The 20,933-nt window shown below is 42.8% G+C and overlaps 1 protein-coding gene across 1 annotated transcript in view; it reads left to right on the top strand.

The window, feature by feature from the left end:
- Positions 1–20,933, top strand: part of WDR49 (WD repeat domain 49) — a 129,627-nt gene that overhangs the window by 51,375 nt on the left and 57,319 nt on the right. Inside the window, exons 8-9 of the mRNA XM_063131924.1 lie at positions 9,861–10,025; positions 11,760–11,875. Coding sequence (XP_062987994.1) covers positions 9,861–10,025; positions 11,760–11,875 — 281 coding nt within the window. The remainder of the gene's footprint in view (positions 1–9,860; positions 10,026–11,759; positions 11,876–20,933) is intronic.

Below are 20,933 nucleotides of genomic sequence, written 5' to 3' on the forward strand. Positions count from 1 at the left end.
AAAATTAAATCTGGATCTGCTGCTTCAATGTGCACAAGGTCAGAGTGCTCCAAAAAATTCAATGTGGAGACGGGAGTTAAGCAAAGATCCATCCAGGGACCGGTACTATTCAATTATGTAATTGACGAAATTATATGGAGGTCGATAAGGGCATTTGACAGCCATGGGGAGATGTGTCCAAATTGGATGAAGATTATGGAAATAGTATATATAGATGACATTGGAGTGCTGGCACTGAGCCCTCTGTAGCTACAAAAGGCTGTAAACACAATATGAAATTGTGGTGCTAGTCTTGGCTTGATCCTTGGTGGGAGTAAAAGGAAAGATTCCAGCTATGCAAGTGTTCCTGATTCTTGAAGAATGAGTCCCAGTTCTTCCATTTCAGATTAATAATATTTTCTCCTAGGAGTTCATAAGAAAGTATAGAGAATAAAGAGTTGACAAAACTGCATTTAGATTCAAAACAAACACTCTAAGTGTAAAACAACAACAAATACCCTGACAACACTGCACCAGGCCAGTTCGTGTGTGTGTGTGTGTGTGTGTGTGTGTGTGTGTGTGTGTGTGAGAGAGAGAGAGAGAGAGAGAGAGAGAGAGAGAGAGAGAAGTTTATACTATTTGATGGTACAATGATGCAAAATGGTTTTCCAAAACAGCTACAGTATATTAATTATAGACAGCCAATTTTTCAAACACAACAATATCAGTTGTGCTATGGCTGCAAGCGGTTGTGAGACTACTGGAAAAATCAGAGGGATTATGTCACTCTTGACCCACAAAATTAGTGGGCTATTTTGTCTTCACTGACCTGTAGACCACTGAAAGAATTCAGTCACTCAGGAAAGTGAAACTACTTCTCAACATTATCAGTCTCAGGAAACTGTTATTAGAATATATGTCTACAGGAGCACCTGAGGAAGACTTTTCATAGTTGAAATGGAATCACGCTGGGGTTCTGTAATAACTTTTCTGTAAATTTGACTGCCAGATAGATCTGATATTGCAGTGCATGTCAGGTTTCTTACACTTGGAGCATTTGTTTTGCATTTGTTACTGGGAACTTTGTCTTTTCTGTTCTATAAACCTGTGTTCTGTACATAGCAGCCATCTTTGCTATCTGCAAAGAGATTAAGCTGTGAGTTGCTACACCAGCAATTTGTCATGTATTCTAGTATGAATCGAATACTTGGAATCTGAATGTGGGTGACAGCAAAAAACTCTAGCTGAAAGGAAGTTTTTATGCCAAATACCCAATTACTGTTGGCAGGATAAAAATCATGAATGAAAAACTACAGAAGGTCATTGAGATTCTTAGGAGTAGAACACGGAAGAAGGTGGAAGTGGAGGGTACACTTAAGATGTTTTAAATTAGGGATGGCATAAAGTGGTGCTAACCAGCATACAACAGAAATGGGGTAAATGATTTAAGGAAACATTTTATATAATATCATAATAGTACCACAAATGATTTACAATGTAACAGAAGGTTGTTAACAGTATCAAGCATGTAATATTTAGTGTTCCAACCACACAAACAAAGTTATTAATAGTTAAACAAAAGTTATTTATAGGCCATGGCTAGACCAGGCCTATATCCCGGGATCATCCCTGTGCATCCAAATGACACACAGGAGAACCCGGGAGCAGGCAGGGACAACCCCTCCATTTGCCTGGGATAATCCTTAGGTCTAGCTAAGGCCTGAGTTGCGAGACGCTTGATAAGAAACTTGTACTTGATTAAACAAAAGTTGTCTGAAGAAGCGTTAAGCTTCTTCAGACGCCATCATAGTGTTTTTGGCGTGGGGAGAGGGGAGGAATTAAAGGGTTCTTTCCTCAAATTGAACAAAATTTGTTATCATCCATAGTAAGTATTCATTTTTTTGACCCAAGCGCACACATTTTCCAGGGTGGTATATTCTTGACCAGCTTTCACTTTCTGAAATGCACAAATCCCCCCCCCCATGCAGAAATCCCCCCATGCACATTTTTCATGCTATAGCTGAAGGGAGAAATGTGCATTTTTGTCGGTTTCTTCTATTTCATGCATTTCTGTATGACTAAATTTGTGTAAAACTCAACAAGTAAAAGTAAAAAATAAATAAAAATCTGCCAAATCCATGTGACTCAGGAAAAGCTGGTCTGCTGCAGAAACCATGGCTTGGATTCCTAGAATTTTGAACTCACTTATTCCATCGTAAATTTCTCCAAGATCCCTATTTTAAATATATATCTGAAAATGTACAGTGGAGGGGATACATGTACCCTTTTTGTACATGTACCCTCATCAGGGACCTATGATGGGCTACAGCTCTCTGTTGATTGCACATATGTGACAAACTCAGGTTTGCCTCTGTATAATGTACACCAAGGCAGCTCAGTCAATGCCAGGCCAGTGTATAATCAGACAGCTCTCATCTGCAACTGAATTGTGGATGAAGGAGCCAACCTGGCATGTGTCACCAAGACCTAGCTGGATGAGCTGTGGGGAGTGGATCTGTTCCAGTGTTGTGCAGCTGGGTATCTAAAGTGCAGTACCAACACAGGGAGGTGTTTGCTGTGAGCTGGCTCCCTCACCAGTCTGTTCAGGGGGCAAGCTTGAGAGTTTGTACTTGGTGTTGGCCAGAGAGATCAGGGTAGGCTCCCTCAACCTGGGACCCTCCAGATGTGTTGAATTACAATTCCATCTGGAGGGCATGAGGTTGGGGAATGGTGGATTTGAAATTATGCTGGTATTCTGTCCATCAGTGCTTATCAGTGTCCCAGCCTGAGCTGGCTGAGGTAGTTTCTGGCATGGTCCTTTAAAACCCTTGGGTTTTTTTGACATTCACATTGGAGATATCTTAGAGGGACCATCTCGAGACTTCATGGTCACCATGACAAACATGGGGCTGTCTCAATCTGTTGTCCAATATATTCAGCAGGGCATACTCTCAAAGGTGGTCAGCTGACTTTGTGAGGCTGGAGCTCTGGAATTAGGAGGATTCTTTGTACGGATGTGTGAATTGGCAAAAGCTGAGCTCATGGAGTTCTCTGGATTCCACCTGGAAGTTCATTCTGACTGGTGCTTTTATCAGATTGAGAGAGCTTTTTTTTTTTTCTTCCCACACAAAAATGCACACACATTTTCATATGTGATTTCCCAAATGTACTCATCAATTGTGTTCATTTGCTTTCCTTTGATTTCTTCCCATGATTGTGTGCATATCGAATGTACACATTTGGCAAATACCTTTGATTTTTGTTCTATGAATGACATCAGAAACTAGGATATGTATGACATCAGCCACAGATTACCTTTGAGTTGGTGGGAGGTTCTCAGAGGCACGAAATAGGCAAATTCTGGTCCAAAACAAGTGGAATGAATTTCTCATATAGCCATCATTCTCTTTGACCCTGGTCTCGTGGTTAGACTGACATTCCCCTTTCTGGGGGTGGAGGACTTATTAAGATGGTCCACTTCAAGAATGCTCCCAGGTTCATTTCCTGGCATTTCCCATTAAAATAATCCTGTAGGAGGTGTGGCGTGGAAGCCATTGATAGACAGAGTGTACAATATTGGCCTAGATGGACAAATATACAGCAGCTTTGCTGTATCCTAAGGAATGTATGGCATTGTAGCAATCTCCTGAGTGAAGCAGCAATCACTGGCAGTATTTGGCTATGGCGGGTGAAGATGGTGGACAGTCACAGCAGGCTCAAGGGTCCACAACTTGTATAGGTCAAAAGTTCTCATTAGGGACATTGGAGAAAGCTGCAACGGATTCGAAAGAGTTTAGATTTCTGTGAATCCTATCTGATGTATTTGCGCAAGTGCACGTTAGTGCAAGTAGAATGGAATTCTGGTTAAAAAAGAAAAATCTGATTCCACCAATGAATGGATGATGGAACAAAAGATGCCTGACAATTTGCAAAACACAGCCGGACCAAGTTTAAGAAAATCGGTACATGCCTAGTTCTCATAAAGAAAGTTCTCAAAGAAAAAAGGGGGATTCTGCTTTTTCCTGACCTCACAGGAGCTACTTATCCCCCAAGGATTCCTCACGGAAGTGTAGCTTCTAGTCTATTTTGAGGAGTTGAAACGCATTAAAAAAGAAGAAAGCCATTTTAAAACAACAACCACTAAAAACCACTACCACCTGCTGCGCTTGAGCAGCCACAAAATGGCGGTTGCTCTTTGTTGCTTACTTGAGATTGTTACTGTTCAGCTGTTGCCAAGAGAGAGAGAGAGAGGCTCCTCTGGTTCCCTTTCTACTGCCTTGCTGCAATGGCAGGTGATTGCATCCCAGGCTCTTCACAGGAGGATTTGCAGTAGGCCATCAGTAATACTTCTCCTACTAAAAGCACATTGAGTTGCAATTAAAATTCTACCTGGGCACCATTTGTAATTATTCTTTCAGGGCTTTAGAGAAGCATAGCTAATTTAAAACCATAAGTATGCACCATATCACTACTTCACAAGGAAGGCTCATTTAATTTCCAAAGTTGAAGGGCAGTGAACATCTTGCCCCTGACCTCTCCATTGTATGGGATTGGTGGAGGTGGTGGAGCATGTGTTTTAAATGCACAGGATATCAGCTTGTCTGCTGACCTTTAACTCCACACCTTGTCAAAAGTAGACCTACCAAAGCACGTCATGTAAATAATGTCATAATATTCCTAAAGCTTGTAACAGAGGCATTCCAGCATTTCATTGCATTTATGGTCACATTTTGCTTAAAGATAAGTCAATATACATGTCTTCTCAGAAGCAAATCCCATTGAAAACTTCCCCATCCTTGCATCCAACCATCGTGAGAAAGGACATTAGGCATGTACTGATGTAGGCACATAGAGCTCTTTTATGCGAGGCCCAATCACAGCCTCTCCTTGTGTGAAGGAGCTCTATGCATCATAGAATCATAGAATAGTAGAACTGGAAGGGGCCTATAAGGCCATCGAGTCCAACCCCCTGCTCAATGCTGGAATCCACCTTAAAGCATCTCTGGCAGATGGTTGTCCAGCTGCCTCCTGAAGGCCTCTAGGGTGGGAGAGCCCACTACCTCCCTAAGTAATTGGTTCCATTGTCATGCTACTCTAACAGTCAGGACGTTTTTTCTGATGTCCAGCTGGAATCTGGCTTCCTGTAACTTGAGCACATTATTCCGTGTCCTGCACTCTGGGATGATCGAGAAGATATCCTGGCCCTCCTGTGTGTGACAACCTTTCAAGTACTTGAAGAGTGCTATCATATGTCCCCTCAATCTTCTCTTCTCAAGGCTAAACATGCCCAGTTCTTTCAGTCTCTCTTCTTAGGGCTTTGTTTCCAGACCCCTGATCATCCTGGTTGCCCTCCTCTGAACCCCCTCCAGTTTGGCTGCATCCTCCTTGAAGTGGGGTCCCCAGAACTGAATGCAGTACTCAAGATGAGGCCTAACCAGTGCCAAATAGAGGGGAACCAGTAGCTCGCGTGATTTGGAAGCTATACATTTATTAATACAGCCCAAAATCCATCAGCATGTTCACAGAACCTGTTTCCATGCCAGCTAAATATGCAGGCAGTGGGGAAGTGTTTTCACTGCGGGCATCAACGTGGAACATTGGTGAAGTGTGCATCAGAAGGGGTCCAGCTCCTACAACTCCACACCCTTCCACTTAGTTTTGGGGTGTGTATGTGTCATGTGAACTTTCCTATAGTACATCTGGCTGCACTAAAGAATCACTGCCATTATGGGATACCCCAAAACCAAGCAACATTTTCCCCAAACTCCCAGCATATTTTTTGTGTTCAGAATTGAAATCTCACATTTTTAAAGTTACATTTCTTTCCAAAGTGGCACACCATAAATGTATTCAAATTAGAACAACTGATAAAAATATTAAATTGTTTAGCAGTAGCAAAAAGTTAAGAGCAGCATCTCAGCATAAAAATTGGTAAAACCTAGATGAAACAGCAAGTAAGCAGCCTGGGGGGCAAGTCTACACTGGGCAATATACTGGGGATCATCCCTGTGTGTCCAGATGATGCACAGGAGATCCCTGGAGCAGGGAGGGAAGATCTCTGCATTTCCTTGGGATATCACCATACCCTTTCTTCATGGCTTTTCCCGTGGACCTGGGATGATCCCAAGGACTGTGGGTGGTGTGTCCATCCGTCCCGGCTTCTTCCCTCTTCCCCGTGAGTAGTGGGGGTCATCTGAGGGAATGAGCTGGGATGGGAAGAGTCCAGGGTCATCGAGGGTGGGGTGGGCAACGGGGTTGGGGCTTTTTAAAAAAACTTTTGCGCTGGAGCACAGGAGTGCTCCAGCTCCTGTTTTCTTAAATAAAAGAAAATGGCAGGTGCGACATCCTCCTTCCTCCCTGGACGTCATGCACGCATGTGAATGCATGGGGAGGATCTCATGATCAGCATTTCGCGAGATCCTCCACCTCCCCCTCCCTCCCGGAACACTGGAAGGTGTAGACATGCCCTGGGTAACAAATATTTCAGTTGCTGACTCTAAAATTACCATTCATTAGAAGTTCAGATAATACAAAGTTCTAGTACCTAAAACGTAAGAAGGAAGGTGCTAGGCCACTGTTTCCCAATCTTGGGTCTCCTATTGTTGATGGACTGGAACTCTCATTGTCCCTCACTATTGCCTATGCTCACTAGGGGTGATAGGAGCTTTAATCCATCAACTTCTGGGAACCTAAGGTTGTGAGCTACTGTGCTAGGCAGACTTCTCTGGAGAGTGCATTCCCTAAATTAAAGGCGAACAACATTTATTGGCTATATCAGTTGACTCTAATAATGTGCAGAAGTTCACATAACTTATGGTTAAAACCTACAATGGTCCAAGGTGAGTGAGCGTCCAAAATATTTGCTTTCCACGTGGTTGGAGCAGTTGCTGGGAAAGAGCTGAAGAAACCTATGGAGTTTCTTAAGGGAATTATTTGTGGTCTTTTTATTATCAACTAACCCTAAACTGCCTTCCTGAGGGGTGTTTATGGAGCCACTGTGACTGTTTCCTGGGTCTCCTGATATTTCAGTCTAGTTATTACTGATATTGCAATAATTTCAAATGGCTTTCATAAGCTATCTCCAATGTCTAGTAGTTTGTGTGCTTTTTAATAACCTCTCTTTACCCTAAAAGTCAGGTAACACTCCTCTTCATGTGGGAAGGAGTGGCTCTTGACTCATGTCTTCAAACCAGGAGGCTTCTTTTAGGGTGACCGTATGAAAAGCAGGACAAGGCTCCTTATATTGCACCATCAGTGTACATGGTGCTGTACAGAGTAAAACAATAAAATAGCAAAACCCTGCCGCATAGGCTTACATTCTAATAGAATCATAATAAAACAATAAGAAGGGGAAGAGAATGCACCAAACAGGCAAAGGGTAGAGTAAAACTAACAGTATAAAAATAAGATCAAAATCAAGTTTTAAAAGCTTTAGAGTTTTAAAAGCTTTTAACAGTTGCATGGAAAAGGGAATTTCAGCAGGTGTCATTTATATGCATGCAGCACCTGGTGAAATTCCCTCTTCATCACAACAGTTAAACTTGCAGGAGCCTTGCCCCTCTGACCAGATACAAAAAAGAGCAGGGCTCCTGCAGCTTTAACTGTTGTGACAAAGAGGGAATTTCACCAGGTGCTGCATGCATACAAATGACACCTGCTGAAATTCCCTTTCTGTGCAACTGTTAAAGATAAGGAGCCCTGTCCTCCTTTCCATATGGTCACCCGACTTAACATCCAAGTTGTGACAGATATTTGCCCCATGTTTGCAAGATTTCTTCACCAACCTGCATAATTGGCTGCCTTGCAAATATTTATCCTAGAAAGTTTTGGTCTCTACTTCTGTCATAAGCTTGTAATTTTCATAAAGACAATTACAAGCCTGCCATTTTTAAAGGAAAAGCAAGGCACAACCAGTTTGCCATGTAAACTCAGGAAGATGCAAAATGTGCATTAGAGAAGAAGGAAGGAAGAATAACTGCTTATTATACTGTTGTTCACATGTTCAGCTTATGATGCAAAAGAGTGAAAGTTGACATGAAATATTGTGAGAAGTAAATAGAACTGAAAGACACTTCAGATTTAAAACAGCGACACAAGAAATATGTGAAAAAGAAGCAGATGTTATCCTGTTTGGGAACTTAAGGAAATGTGTCTCAGCAAAGCTGAAAAAGATGTGAAGTAAACATATTGCTCTCCAAAGTCATAGTTGGGAATCTTTTTTTCCGGGGGGGGGGGAAATAACTCATTATTACACACTGAATCAAGTAAGCAGCACAAAGAGAAATCATATAATTATAAGATGTGACATACAAAACCTCGGGACAGGACATGCCATCTGTCCTCCATGGGACCAAAACACCCATCTCAGATTGACTTCTCCACTGCTTCTTGTTTCAGCTCAGAAATGTTATTTGGGTAAGAAAAGTTAACCTTTACAATGGAGGCCATGCTCCTAAAGTGATTCTTAGAAAGCTTTTTGAAATGTATTTTGCTTGCCACCACTTTGTATTTTGTGTGTCCTGTGCTCTTATATCAAATTTGGATTATGTAAAGACAGCTTAAGATTTCAAAGTAAAGATGAAAAGATATGCCTGATCTCAAGAGTCCTCTATCTAAAACCTCTGTGAGTCCACACCAGAAGTCAGACTCAGAAAAGAACCCACTTTCTTGGTGTCACTTTGTTCTTGGAAATGAGATAGGATACATTTCCTGCTGATCCATGATCATGCTAAATTCAGAAATCCCATCTCATTAAATCACTAGACAAGGACAAATTTATCACAAAGTTTTGTTCTGTAGGAATTTAGATTTATTTGCAAGATGGTTGAGAATTGGTTTGGTTAGTGTTGAAATAGCATTATTGTAGACCCTCTTTTGATCCTGTCCATTCCATAACTTTTGAAACATATTCAGAAACTAGGCAGCATAATTCATGTGCCAATCAAGTGGTTGATGGTCTAATAACATAAGAACAAAAGGCTTTGGACATGTTGCTATTAGTTGGTTGGATCCCATTCCACTCCAGTAACATCTGTAAAGAGGAATCACATGGGTTGGACCAATTTTTGGGTCTTCTTCTCAGATGTTCTCACAGTGGCATACAATCCAACTACAGAAGAGTGGCCCCTTCACTGCTCTGGTAACATAAGAAAAAGTCCTTAGAATAAGGCTGATCAGATTCAATTCTCCTACAATAAATCATGCAACAAATGACAAGAAGAATATTATTAGCAACATAGCGTGCCCTGGTCTTAAAGCTATCACAGGGGACTAAGCATAATCTTTCCTCCTACTTATGGCTACCGACCACAGTGTTACCATTTTAAATTGAAGCTAATGCATTCTGAGACATCCCCTAGATCAGCCTTGGAGATCCATTACTCAATGGATCAATTCACTGAGATAAGTAAGGTTGGTTTATCTCCCCGCATAGTGCAAAGCACCCTTTGAATTCCTGTTGGAAAAAGACTGCATGGCTAAGGACACATTGTCCCTCTCCGGATTGGGGTATTATCTTTCGTAGGAACAAGTCGCCTCTCTTCTTTGTTGAATGATAATGGCAGTTCAATCATTACTCCTTAGCTAAACGGAGCTTGCTGTGAAGGCAGGTATTTAAGATGGGATAAGAACCAGCCCATAAACTTTAATGGGCAAGGAAGATAAATCTTCTAATGAGTGGAAAGGAAGGAGATGAGAAAATCAATGTCGACGTTTTTCAGATTTGCATTTCAAATGCTGGTAATTATGTAAGTGAAGTGTGCATATGTTAGATGATTATTGCATTGAAGGTGTTGGTGTGGAAGGAACCGCAGAGAACAAACAAGCAAGCTTTTAATTCCAGCAACTCGCTTTTTCCACCCCCTCTTCAACTCCTTCCTTAGGTAATCAGTTCAGATACAGGATCTACCGTTATCTTCTGGCTGATTGATACCGGGCAGAAAATCAAAGAGTTTACTGGTTGCCATGGCAATGCTGAGATCAGTACTATGGCTCTTGATGGGACTCAGACCAGGCTGTTCACTGGGAGCACGGATGGAGCGGTGAAGGTGTGTGTGGGGGAGGGGGTCAGTTCAAACCACCAGGAACAGAGTTTTATACATCACTTCAGCACACAATAGTGAGCATTGTTTTCTTAACCTCTGTTGCTGTAGAAGAAAAAGATGTATTAGCAATTAGACTCTGGGATGATGAAACTGTCAAAGAAAGATCTCTTGGTTTGGATTCAGACTTGTGCTCAGCAGACTTCTGTTGGAAGAGATTTTCTATGATTCCCCCCTCCCCTTCCTTTACCAGCCTCCAGATCCATCTCCCCTGCTCTTCTGGAGAGTTTGGGGCTGCACGGGGAAGGTGAGGGGGGGGGGGAAACCCCTCATCTCCTTCATCCATTGAGAAGCCTTCACTGCATTCCTCTTCTCTCTCAGGGTGGAAGGATTCCTTCCATTAGCAAAGTGGCAAATCTGGATCCAACCCTTTATTTTAGTTGTTGTTTAACTGGAATAAAAACTGATCCAGGTGTAAAGAAAAAAAGGCATGGTATCATCCCGTGATTATGATATTGCAGAATATAGTTGGGGAGTTACACATCTGTCCTGGCATGTAGAAAGTCATAATGTCAAAGGGAGGTCCAGGCTAGAACTGTCTCTCTGACATACTACTTTTCTGTGAGCATTGCAGGACCATTTCAGCCTATCTTGGCACCCTAAGCAAGGCAGTATTTGGATGACCCACATGCCCTCTTCTCTCTTGCCCCCACTGCTGGTGGCAGTGTCACCCCCTCCACTCTCCTCCTCCTTGTCTTCTCCATGTCCCACAGCTGTCACCACCCCCATCACCACCCCCACATTTTTCCTACGTACATACTGCCTGGCCGTTGTTGCCTCCTCTTCTTCACTTTACCTCCTCATTTGTCCCCTCCGGCCATCGCCACCACTGCCTCTTCCTCTTCCTCCTTCCCTTCTCCCCATCCTCCCATGGCTACCACCATCCTCTGCTCTTCCAGATGCCTCACTTGTTCTGGAGTGTCCTTCCTAGTGAGGCATTTTGGGAGAGGGTGTTCCTGGAGGTGGGCTTTACTGCTGTGGCACAGGCAATCTCCAAGGCCATTTCAATGCCTCACTGAGAGGAAGGATCCTCACAGTCAGTCATTTGGCCTGCTGTTGCCTCTGGGCAGCTCTCTGAAGAGCCTCACCAGCTGCTTTTCTGCTGCAGAATTAGCTGCTGGAAGCAGCCAACCCATGGCTCGTTCTGAGGGGTTCTCAGAATAAGGCATTGGGTGGGTGGCACTCCAGAGTGCTGAACTGGATATTGTCCAGCAGAAGAACCTTAGAGTGTCAGGCAAGCTTATGGCTTCTTCTGAGGATCCCTCAGAGCTAGGCACTGGCCCATCAATCCATGCATGGCCCTCCCAGCAACCAAGGGGTGTGTGGCTGTGGGTCCTGATACTGGCTAGGAGGACCCAGAGCCCTGTTGCTGCTCATGCTGGCCACCACTGCCACCATCAGGGGGTTGTATGCTTCCCTCAGAGTTTGGCACCATGTTCCCCCCACAAAAGAAACTCTAGAGCTTTGTTTTCTTGGTTGTGGTGAGCAGGGCTGGTATTACCTGATCCTTTTAACAGGGCCTTCTGCATGGAACACATGTGCCTTACCCTATGTCAATGGGCCTATGAAATAGATCGGCCTTAGCAGTGTCTATTGTTGATGTTACGTCTGAAATTTCCAAGAGACATTTCCTAACTTGCTGTTGTTCGGTAATATTGATTTTTCTGATTTAAATTGCAGGTTTGGGATTTCAATGGACACTGTCACCATAAACTTAATGCCGGAAGGGACCAAGCAGTTGAAATCTCCCAAATCTTGGTGTTAAGCTGGACTGTATTAGTCCTAGGCTGGGACAGGTACAATAAATGTTAACCTACAATGTAGCCAAGTTTGTAAGTTGTAAAAGTGTACCTTTGCCTCCATTTTCTGGAGATAACATCTGCTAATGCTTATCTTCCCAAGCTGTCACAGTAATTCAACGGCTGTTTGATCACTGAATCTGAGAAAAGATTTAGCACTGGCTGTGTGTCAGCTGAGAAAGGATGTGCTATTCAAGGGTGAAGTGTGGCAGCATAGGCTCTCATCTATCTTGATCAGGGCTGCCATTTTAGATTTCAATAGGGAGGGTAGCACGTTTTTCCACAAGGTGGCTGATGATGATGATGATGATGATGATTAAAATGCTCTTGGCTATCTTCAAGATTAAATCACAACAACAGTGTCTCTTATTTTAATACATGATTTGTGTTTGATTTTTTTTTGCCTCATAACAATGGTAGTAATAGTTTTATATCAAAAGAAGTTGGAACAGTCATTCAACCTTCTCATTTCATTTACTTATTGCATTTTTATACTGACAAATAGCCCAAATCCTCTGGGTGGTTTACAAAGATGTATGCCCTAAATACAAAATAATTTTGTGATATAAAGCCATTTCTGCACAGAAATAGAAGTCAATTTAGCACGATCAACAATGAAAAAAATTCAGGACCTGTTAAGAATCTTAGCATATGCTGTGAAATGCCTGGGAGTAGAGGGAAGTCTTAACCTAGTGTTGTCACCAGGTATACCTCATTGGAGAGACGAATTGGTGGGCCACCACTGAGAAGGCCTTCTTTTAATTAAAGGCAGGATTTGGACCTTCCACTAATATGTGTCAGGTATGTACGCCCATTTAACGTAGGGGAAAGATCACAAGTCAGTGATACTGATAAAGCATTTGCTTTGCATGTGGAAACGTCAAGATTTGAGCTTGTGGACAATACTGGGCCAGATGGACCAGGCTGAAAGCAGCTTCCTATAGCATAGTTATCACATGTCTTCATTTACACGTATATGGCAAAACATCCATATACCTGAATGAGGCGTGATGGGAGCTTTAACATAGATCATGGTGCCCCACAGCAGGAATTAAGCCACCCAAGCAGCGAAAGAAGTAATGACACAATGGGACAAGGATTGGTGTCTTCAAAAATGTGGCTTATTACCAAAAATAAAATAAGATCATAAGAACATAAAAGGAGACATGTTGGATCAGACCAAGAGTCCATGTAGTCCAGCATTTTGTCCACACAATGGCCAACCAGCTGTCGAACAGCACTCCACAAGCAGGGCACGAGTGTAACAGCACTCTCCCACCCATGTTCCCCAGCAAATGGTGTTCTTAGTTATACTGCCTCTCTTACTGGAGGTAGCACATAGCCATCAGGACTAGTAGCCATTGAATAAAGTATATGAGCAGCATTCAGATGGAACCACCAATTATTTGGTTCACGCTATACAGATGGGTCAGTGAAACAGGATAGTACATGAAGGAGAGAGGAAGTCAGTAGGATAAGGAATCAGTGCCAAATGAAGGAACTGGAGTATGATAGGTGCCAGACAGACACATGAAGAGTCCATTCGGGTTAGCGAAAGGGCAAACAGCTGAGTTCTGATGCATCTGTAGCTATATGAAGAAGGGAGAAAGACGTATATTTTTCTACAGCAAGTTGAAGAAAGACGTATGGCAGGACTTAATTGAATACCCTTCTGACCACGGATCTGAAAACTCAGACAATACACACAAACTGCTTTCTATATAGAGGTAACGCTTGCTGCTGTTGTTCACTGTAAAATTTTGCTGAGAAGCCACTAATTATAGCAGAAAACAGCTTGGTTCCGAAGAAGTGCAAAGTCCTGTTTTTCCACCCGCTCTTTCCCAGTGCACCCTGTGGTGCTCCCTGAAAAGATTCTTCTGACGGTTCAGGGATCCTCCAGGGAATAATGGGCTGCCTCAGCAGCTGGCTGAGTTTGGGATTTAGCAGGACCACTTAAGCATTGCCAAAAAAAAAAAAAAAAAAGTAAAAACGCATCACTTAAAAAAAGAGGCCAGAAGAGGAAGATTTGCATAAAAACTGCATATGATATTTTGTACCTGTAAATGCAGATTCAGAAATAATTCTGATAATTTAAAGAGAAATGCGATCTCACCCAAGCGGGCAAGACTACAACAAGGTCACCTGGGTATCTACCTGTCAGTCATCTGTTCAGGCGCTCCTATTGATGGGCAATTTTAAGGACCCTTGAGCTCTCCACATTTTTTGGGGAGAGGTTCTATATCTTTAAACAGGACTTGGACAGAGTCAGGACAACTCTTCAAGAAGAGTGCTGCGCTCTGTTAAAGAGGAAAGATGGCCACCCTAATGCCAATTGGAGACCCCTGTGTCAGCAGAAGCACTTCTGTTGTGGAAGAGGCTCTCAGTGGGCTTCTTCACACGAGTGAAATAAGGCACACTTGTGACTCCTGCACCTTCCCCCGATAATTCTGTTTTTAAAAAAATCTTGCGATACCCTGATTCTGCTGAAATATTTTGGGATTTCCTACCATGTACTGGGGAAGTTGTGCTACAAATCACCCACTAGAGGGTGCTGTCCCATTTAGGGCTATGAGCAGCAAGATGGGGGGAAGTTTTCTATTGTAGACCACATGGTCGCCCCTCTCCACCCATGCAATGCAGCCCCATTACGATTGTGCAAGAGAAGCAGGAAGCAATGCCTTGGTAAGAAAACACAATTTCCCCTTAATCTAAAGAAGCCCAATATCCAAGCCACAATTATTTATTGAACCAACATTATGAAATTATGCCTAGGTTGCCTTGGCCTGTTTTACCAAACCTGAGAAAGTGCTGGTTATCAAAAAATAAAAGTATCCCTTAATGTTTATACATTACAGCACCTCCTTCATGTGATTATTGTGCTTATCGTTTGATAAATTGGATGTGGGAAACTGCTGTCATTAGTTCTTTCAGATCGTTACCTCTTAGCGCGCTGGGTAGTTATCTAACAAGAGGTGATAGGTGATAAGGTTGATCAAGTGCTTTCTATCACCTGTGCATAAATTGAGGGTGTGAACTCATCCTTCAAACCCTTTTCTCCATGGAAGGCGACGGCATTTATTTATTTATTACATTATATACCGCTCCACAGCTGAAGTTCTCTGGGCGGTTCACAAAAACCTTATCATCTGATAAGGGAGCTCTGCTCATTACATTTGGCCTGAGCTAGCTGCTCCGCGTAACCAACGTAGCACCTGATGGTTGCAGGTATCACTTGCTGGACAGGATGCTGGGACTTGGCTCCAAACAGAGATAAAACCAAGCACCACTGAACGGTTTTTAAAAGGCCTTGCAACCGCGGTGAAGTAACTGACTGGTCATGGAATTGTTGTAAGGCAAAGATCTGCTTCACGGGATGTATAAGGGGGATGGAGAAGGCAGTAGGTGTAGAGCATGGGGGTGGCACATAGCCGGTGGCAACAGTTTGCTTTGCAGGCCCCAATAACTCCGAAGGGTCCCCAAAGTGCTGCCACAACAGTGAATTTCAGAGGTGAAGTGGCAGCAAAAGGATGCTTTCCCCATTTAAAACAAGGGGCATGTCTAGACCTCCCGGCGTTGTGGGAGGGAGGGGGGACGTTCTTGTGGTATTCTGCTCATGAGATCCTTCTCCTCAGTCCACATGTGGCACGTGACGTCCCGGGAGGAAGGAGGACGTCACGCCCGCCATTTTGCTTTTTGTTTTAATTGAAGATGAGCGCATGAGCGCTCCACCGAAAAGTGTTTTTTTTTTTAAAAAAAGATCCCGCTCCCCCTTCCCACCCTCAATGGGCATGGAGCTCCTGAAGAGCTCAGTGCCCCATGCCGGTTCCCGGCTCCTCAGGTTTACTCACGAGGAGCCGGGACAAAGCCGGGATGGCCGCCCACATGTCCTGTGGTCTCGGGATGATCCCGAGACCATGGGAGAAGTTGGGATTAAAGCCATCCCAGTTATCCCAGGGAAAGGGAGGGATCATCCCTCCCGGCCCCTGGGATCACCTGTACATCATGTGGACACAAAGGGATGATCCCGGGATAAACACTGGTGTAGATATTTCCAAGGTGTGTGTTGAGCCCACAGCTTGTTTTAATGGCAAATGTCCTCTTCTAGGTTTTCTGGGGATGTGATTTGCTTTTAAATCAAGGTGAAGTCTCACTACATACTTTGTTCAAACCACAGGAGCCACGTTACCAAAATTTGGCATCATGGCGGTAGCTATTTCAGCATCAGGATGTATGAGCAGCCTCTGGGGCGGTCTGGGGTGTCTGTGAATGTTGGCCCTTGGACCCTCCAACATTACTAACCCCTGGTGTAGAGCCTTGGACAACAAGTAGATTTCTTCCCGGCCTATATACCTCCCCTAAACATCGTTCTGGAGGGATATAATTAAATGAGAAGTGCTGTAAGAACATTCTACTGTTCATGTAACTAAAATAAGAATGGAGATAGTTTCTTTTTATATTTTTTGTTTGAATAGTTTACCATTATTGTATTTGTTGACTACATGCCTGTTGTACTATGTACCATGTTTTTTTAAATAATAATAATAATAATAATAATAATAATAATAATAATAATAATACCACCATCATGCTGAATTCTTTTAATGGTTGTCCCAGTTCCTGGAGGAGGTGTAAACTATGTGGGGCACTACCAGGCAGGTGTGTTATTTTACCCTGGGGGATGCAAGAAGGAACCACCTTTCAGTTGCTTCCATATTATGAACTTCTTTAGATGAACGCTTTATGGCATGGATGTTGGTGGCTCATTTTGACGACACAGTGATCCTCCTGCATGTCTCCCTCTTCTTCTTAACTATAATGGTATTTGTAGCTATTTCCTGCCATGTGCCAGAGGAATTGCACTATAAAATTGCAACCCCCATCCCTTCTGAAAATCCTCTATGAGCGTTTATAGGGACATAGAGTAAAAATTCCTACTTAGAATAGACCCATTGAAATTAATGGTATTTAAGTTACCCATGACTTAAGTCCCATTCATTTCAATTTGTCTACCCTAAGTAGGACTTAGGTTGGATTTTTACCCATAGGAAGCTGTCTTATTTATTTATTTTATTGCATTTATATACCGCCCCATAGCTGAAGCTCTCTGGGTGGTTTATTGAGCTCAGTATTGGTTAGACCATTGAGCTCAGTATTGTCTTCTACACTAACTTTGCAGCTTTTATATGTGTATTTGATTTGTAGCCCACCTTTCTACCAAAAAAAAAATGGCACTCAAGGCAGCTTTTGAGGTTTTATAGACTGACCATATGAAAAAGAGGACAGGGCTTCTGTATCTTTAACAGTTGTAGAGAAAAGAGAATTTCAGCAGGTGCCATTTGTATCCATGCAGCACCTGATGAAATTCCCTCTTCATCACAACAGTTAAAGCTGCATGAGCCATACTTGAGTGACCAGATACAAAAGAGGGCAGGACTCCTGCAGCATTAACTGTTGTGATAAAGAGGGAATTTAACCAGGTGTTGCATATATAAGAATAATACTTGCTGAAATTCCCCTTTCAATACAACTTGTTAAAGATACATATGGTCACCCTAGATGTGGGTCTTTCCCTTGGACCTTGAACCTGAGATTGAAGCTGGCACTCCCTGCATGCAAAGCATGTGCTCTACCACTGGCTGAAGTGTAAGATAAGAGGGTACCCTAGCAGAGGTTTTTCAGGTCCCTACCTACATCCTAGTTTCCAGAATTCTTGGCAGCTACAACAATGAAAACGTATAAGACTAACATGTCTGCAGTGTAGATATGCCCTTACTGAGATATATATGCGAATTTTCATGCGCTGTGCAATAAGACAGCATAAGAAATAAATACATGCAAATGTAATCTGCCTTGAGGTTTGCAATCTTTATATTTTCATGTAGCATCTTGCATATTATTAGTGCAGCAAAACAAAAGCTTACCTTGTAATAACAGCAATACCAGGATCTCAGTTTCCTTTGTGACAGCCTGTTTGATCTGATTTTCACCAGCTGCAGCCACCAACTCCTTTTTTTTTCCTATTGAGCCAATTTTATTGGCACAGGAAATAGAAAATCAATGTAAATACGTTTAAGCAGAATGAAATGTGTCTGCACTGGATGCTCTACAAAGCCTGCTTTAGCCAGGATAAGTGTTGTGGCTTATAAACTATAGATTAGACAGGATTAAAGGACTTCAGCTTCTGCTTCCAAATCTCTATTCATTTGGCCACCTGATCTAAAAAATCAAATAAAATTCTTGGTTCAAGGTACAGTTCTCCCCCGCACTGCAAACTCTTACATTCCATGAAAAATATTCTAGATCAAGAATATGAGACTGCAATAGTCAGAACACAAGAGACCAAGAATCCATCTAGTCAAGCACTCTGTTCACACAGTGGCCAATTGGCTGTCGACCACGAACCTATAAGCAGGGCATGGGTGCAACAGCACCCTCCTGCCTATGATCCCCAGCAACTGGTGTATTGCCTCTGCTACTGGAAGTAGCATAGAGGAATTAGGATTAGTAGTTATTGATAGCCTTCTCCTCCAGAAATTTGTTTAACCCCTTTAAGGTACCACAAGATGTGGTGATGGCCATCCAAATTTCTGGCCTTCACCACATCTTGTGGTAATAAATCCCATTGTTTAAATATGTGCTGGGTTAAGAAGTACTTTCTTTTATCTGTTCTGGATCTCCCACCAATAACCTTCATGGGATGGCCTTGAGTTCTAGAATTGTGAGAGAGGGAAACGTAATGTCACCCTATCCACAATCTCCACACCTCTATCGTGTCTCCCTTTACTCACCCTTTTCCAATAATCTCAGCTGTTAACCTTCCCTCATAGGGGAGTTGTTCCAGACCCTTGTTTAATGGTGTTTGGGCTTCAGGCATGGTGAATTAACAATGTGGCAGGATCTACGCTACCGCTTTAAAATGGTTTATAACAGTAGTGACAACTGTTGGGGCCCAGGACACACTCCGTAGACAGTTTTCAAACCATTTTCAAAGTGTCATATCCTGCCTCCCTCTCATCTCTTAGATTGGACTGAGGGTGAGGAACATGTGGTCCTCCAGATGTTGGTGGACTGTAACTCCTATCAGGCCCAGCTGATAGGCAATGTTGAGGCAACATTTAGGCTGACCATATGAAAAGGAGGACAGGGCTCCTGTATCTTTAACAGTTGTATTGAAAAGAGAATTTCAGCAGGTGTCACTTGTATATATGGGGAACCTGGTGAAATTTCCTCTTCATCACAACAGTTAAAGCTGCAGGTGCCCTGCCCTCTTTTAAATCTGGTCACTCTAGTATAGCTCCTGCACCTTTAACTGTTGTGATGAAGAGGGAATTTCACCAGGTTCTCCATATATACAAATGACACCTGCGAAAATTCCCTTTTCTATGTAACTGTTAAAGATACAGGAGCCCTGTCCTCCTTTTCATATGGTCACCCTAGGAAACATGGGAATTGCCAGGATCCCCATCTCTGGACTAGCAGAAAGCTACATCCTTTAGCAGTTGCTGGGGCCCCAGCACCCTGACAGTTTCTCCTGCTGTTACCTTTCCTGGGCCTGCTTCTTTTTATTTATTTATTGCATTTTTATATTGCCCCAAAGCCGAAGCTGTCTGGGCAGTTCACAGAAATTAAAACCATTCAAAGTATAAAACAAACAGTATAAAAGCGTGATATAAAACACATTATAAAACTACCACCAGAATAAAATCAGCAGCAGTGCAGAAATACAAAGTTAAAACAGCAAAGTTAAACAGCCAAGTTAAAATTAAGTTTATAGACTGTTAAAATGCTGAGAGAATAAAAAGGTCTTCACCTGGCATCTGAAAGAATATAGTGTAGGTGCCAGGCCAACCTCTCTAGGGAGCTCATTCCACAGCCAGGGTGCCACAGCAGAGAAGGCCCTCCTCCTGGTAACCACCTTTCTCACTTTCTTTGGCAGGGGCTCACGGAGAAGGACCCCTGATGGCACTCCAGTCAGTGTCACAGCTGGGAACTGTCATTTAAATTTCCCACAATGCCCTGGAGTGTCGCTATGATAGGGGCCTTGTGGGGGAATTTAAATGGCTGCTGCCCAGTGTTGATGGGAGTGCTTCTGCCACTGCCACCACCAGGTAGGCCCACCAGGGTTCACCCACATAACAGGGAGCTCACTAACATAGGGTCGGGACCACAGGAGGGCTCTTTGTTGAGGGCCCCCAGTCACCTGAAGACAGCCCAACATGAAGACCCATAACAGGGAATGATTCATAAACCTATTAAGTTACTGACACCTCTATGGTGCCTGATTTCTGTAATCAAGGTTTAACAGAGATAGATACACAAGTCAAGATGGCGCCACACTCTATGTGGCAAACGGAGTGTTGATGAAATATCTGCATCTTACGAACAAAAGAAAGCTCACTCTGTGCATTGGATGGACTCAGTACATTTAGAGTTCCTACAAACATATATATGGGTGTTTAAAGTCATGGCTATGATATCCATAATGTGTGTATTTGTTGCATGTTGTGAAAACAGGACCCACAGCAATTGCATCGCCTGTATAAAGTAATCTTGATTATAATTTAGGGTGACCATATGAAAAGGAGGACAAGGCTCCTGTATCTTTAATAGTTGCATAGAAAAGGGAATTTCAGCAGGTGACATTTGTATATATGGAGGACCTGGTGAAATCCCCTCTTCATCACAACAGTTAAAGCTGCAGGAGCTATAGTAGAGTGACCAGATTTAAAAGAGGGCAGGGCACCTGCAGCTTTAACTGTTGTGATGAAGAGGAGATTTCACGAGGTTCTTCATATATATACAAATGACACCTGCTGAAATTCCCTTTTCAATACAACTGTTAAAAGATAAAGGAGCCCTGTCCTCCTTTTCATATGTTCACCCTATATAATTATTCTTGATTATTTTTACCATTTAGATGGTGTGAATTCCTGCACAACATTGTTCACTTCAGTTTTGCAGTGGGCATAAAAAAAGAAAGAGGAAAATGAGCCTATTTGATTCACCCCAGATCTTATAGCAATCAGGTTTCTGTGAGGTCTTTTTCTCTCTCGTC

This window comes from Elgaria multicarinata, chromosome 8, assembly GCF_023053635.1.
Source record: "Elgaria multicarinata webbii isolate HBS135686 ecotype San Diego chromosome 8, rElgMul1.1.pri, whole genome shotgun sequence".
NCBI classification, from domain to species: domain Eukaryota; kingdom Metazoa; phylum Chordata; class Lepidosauria; order Squamata; family Anguidae; genus Elgaria; species Elgaria multicarinata.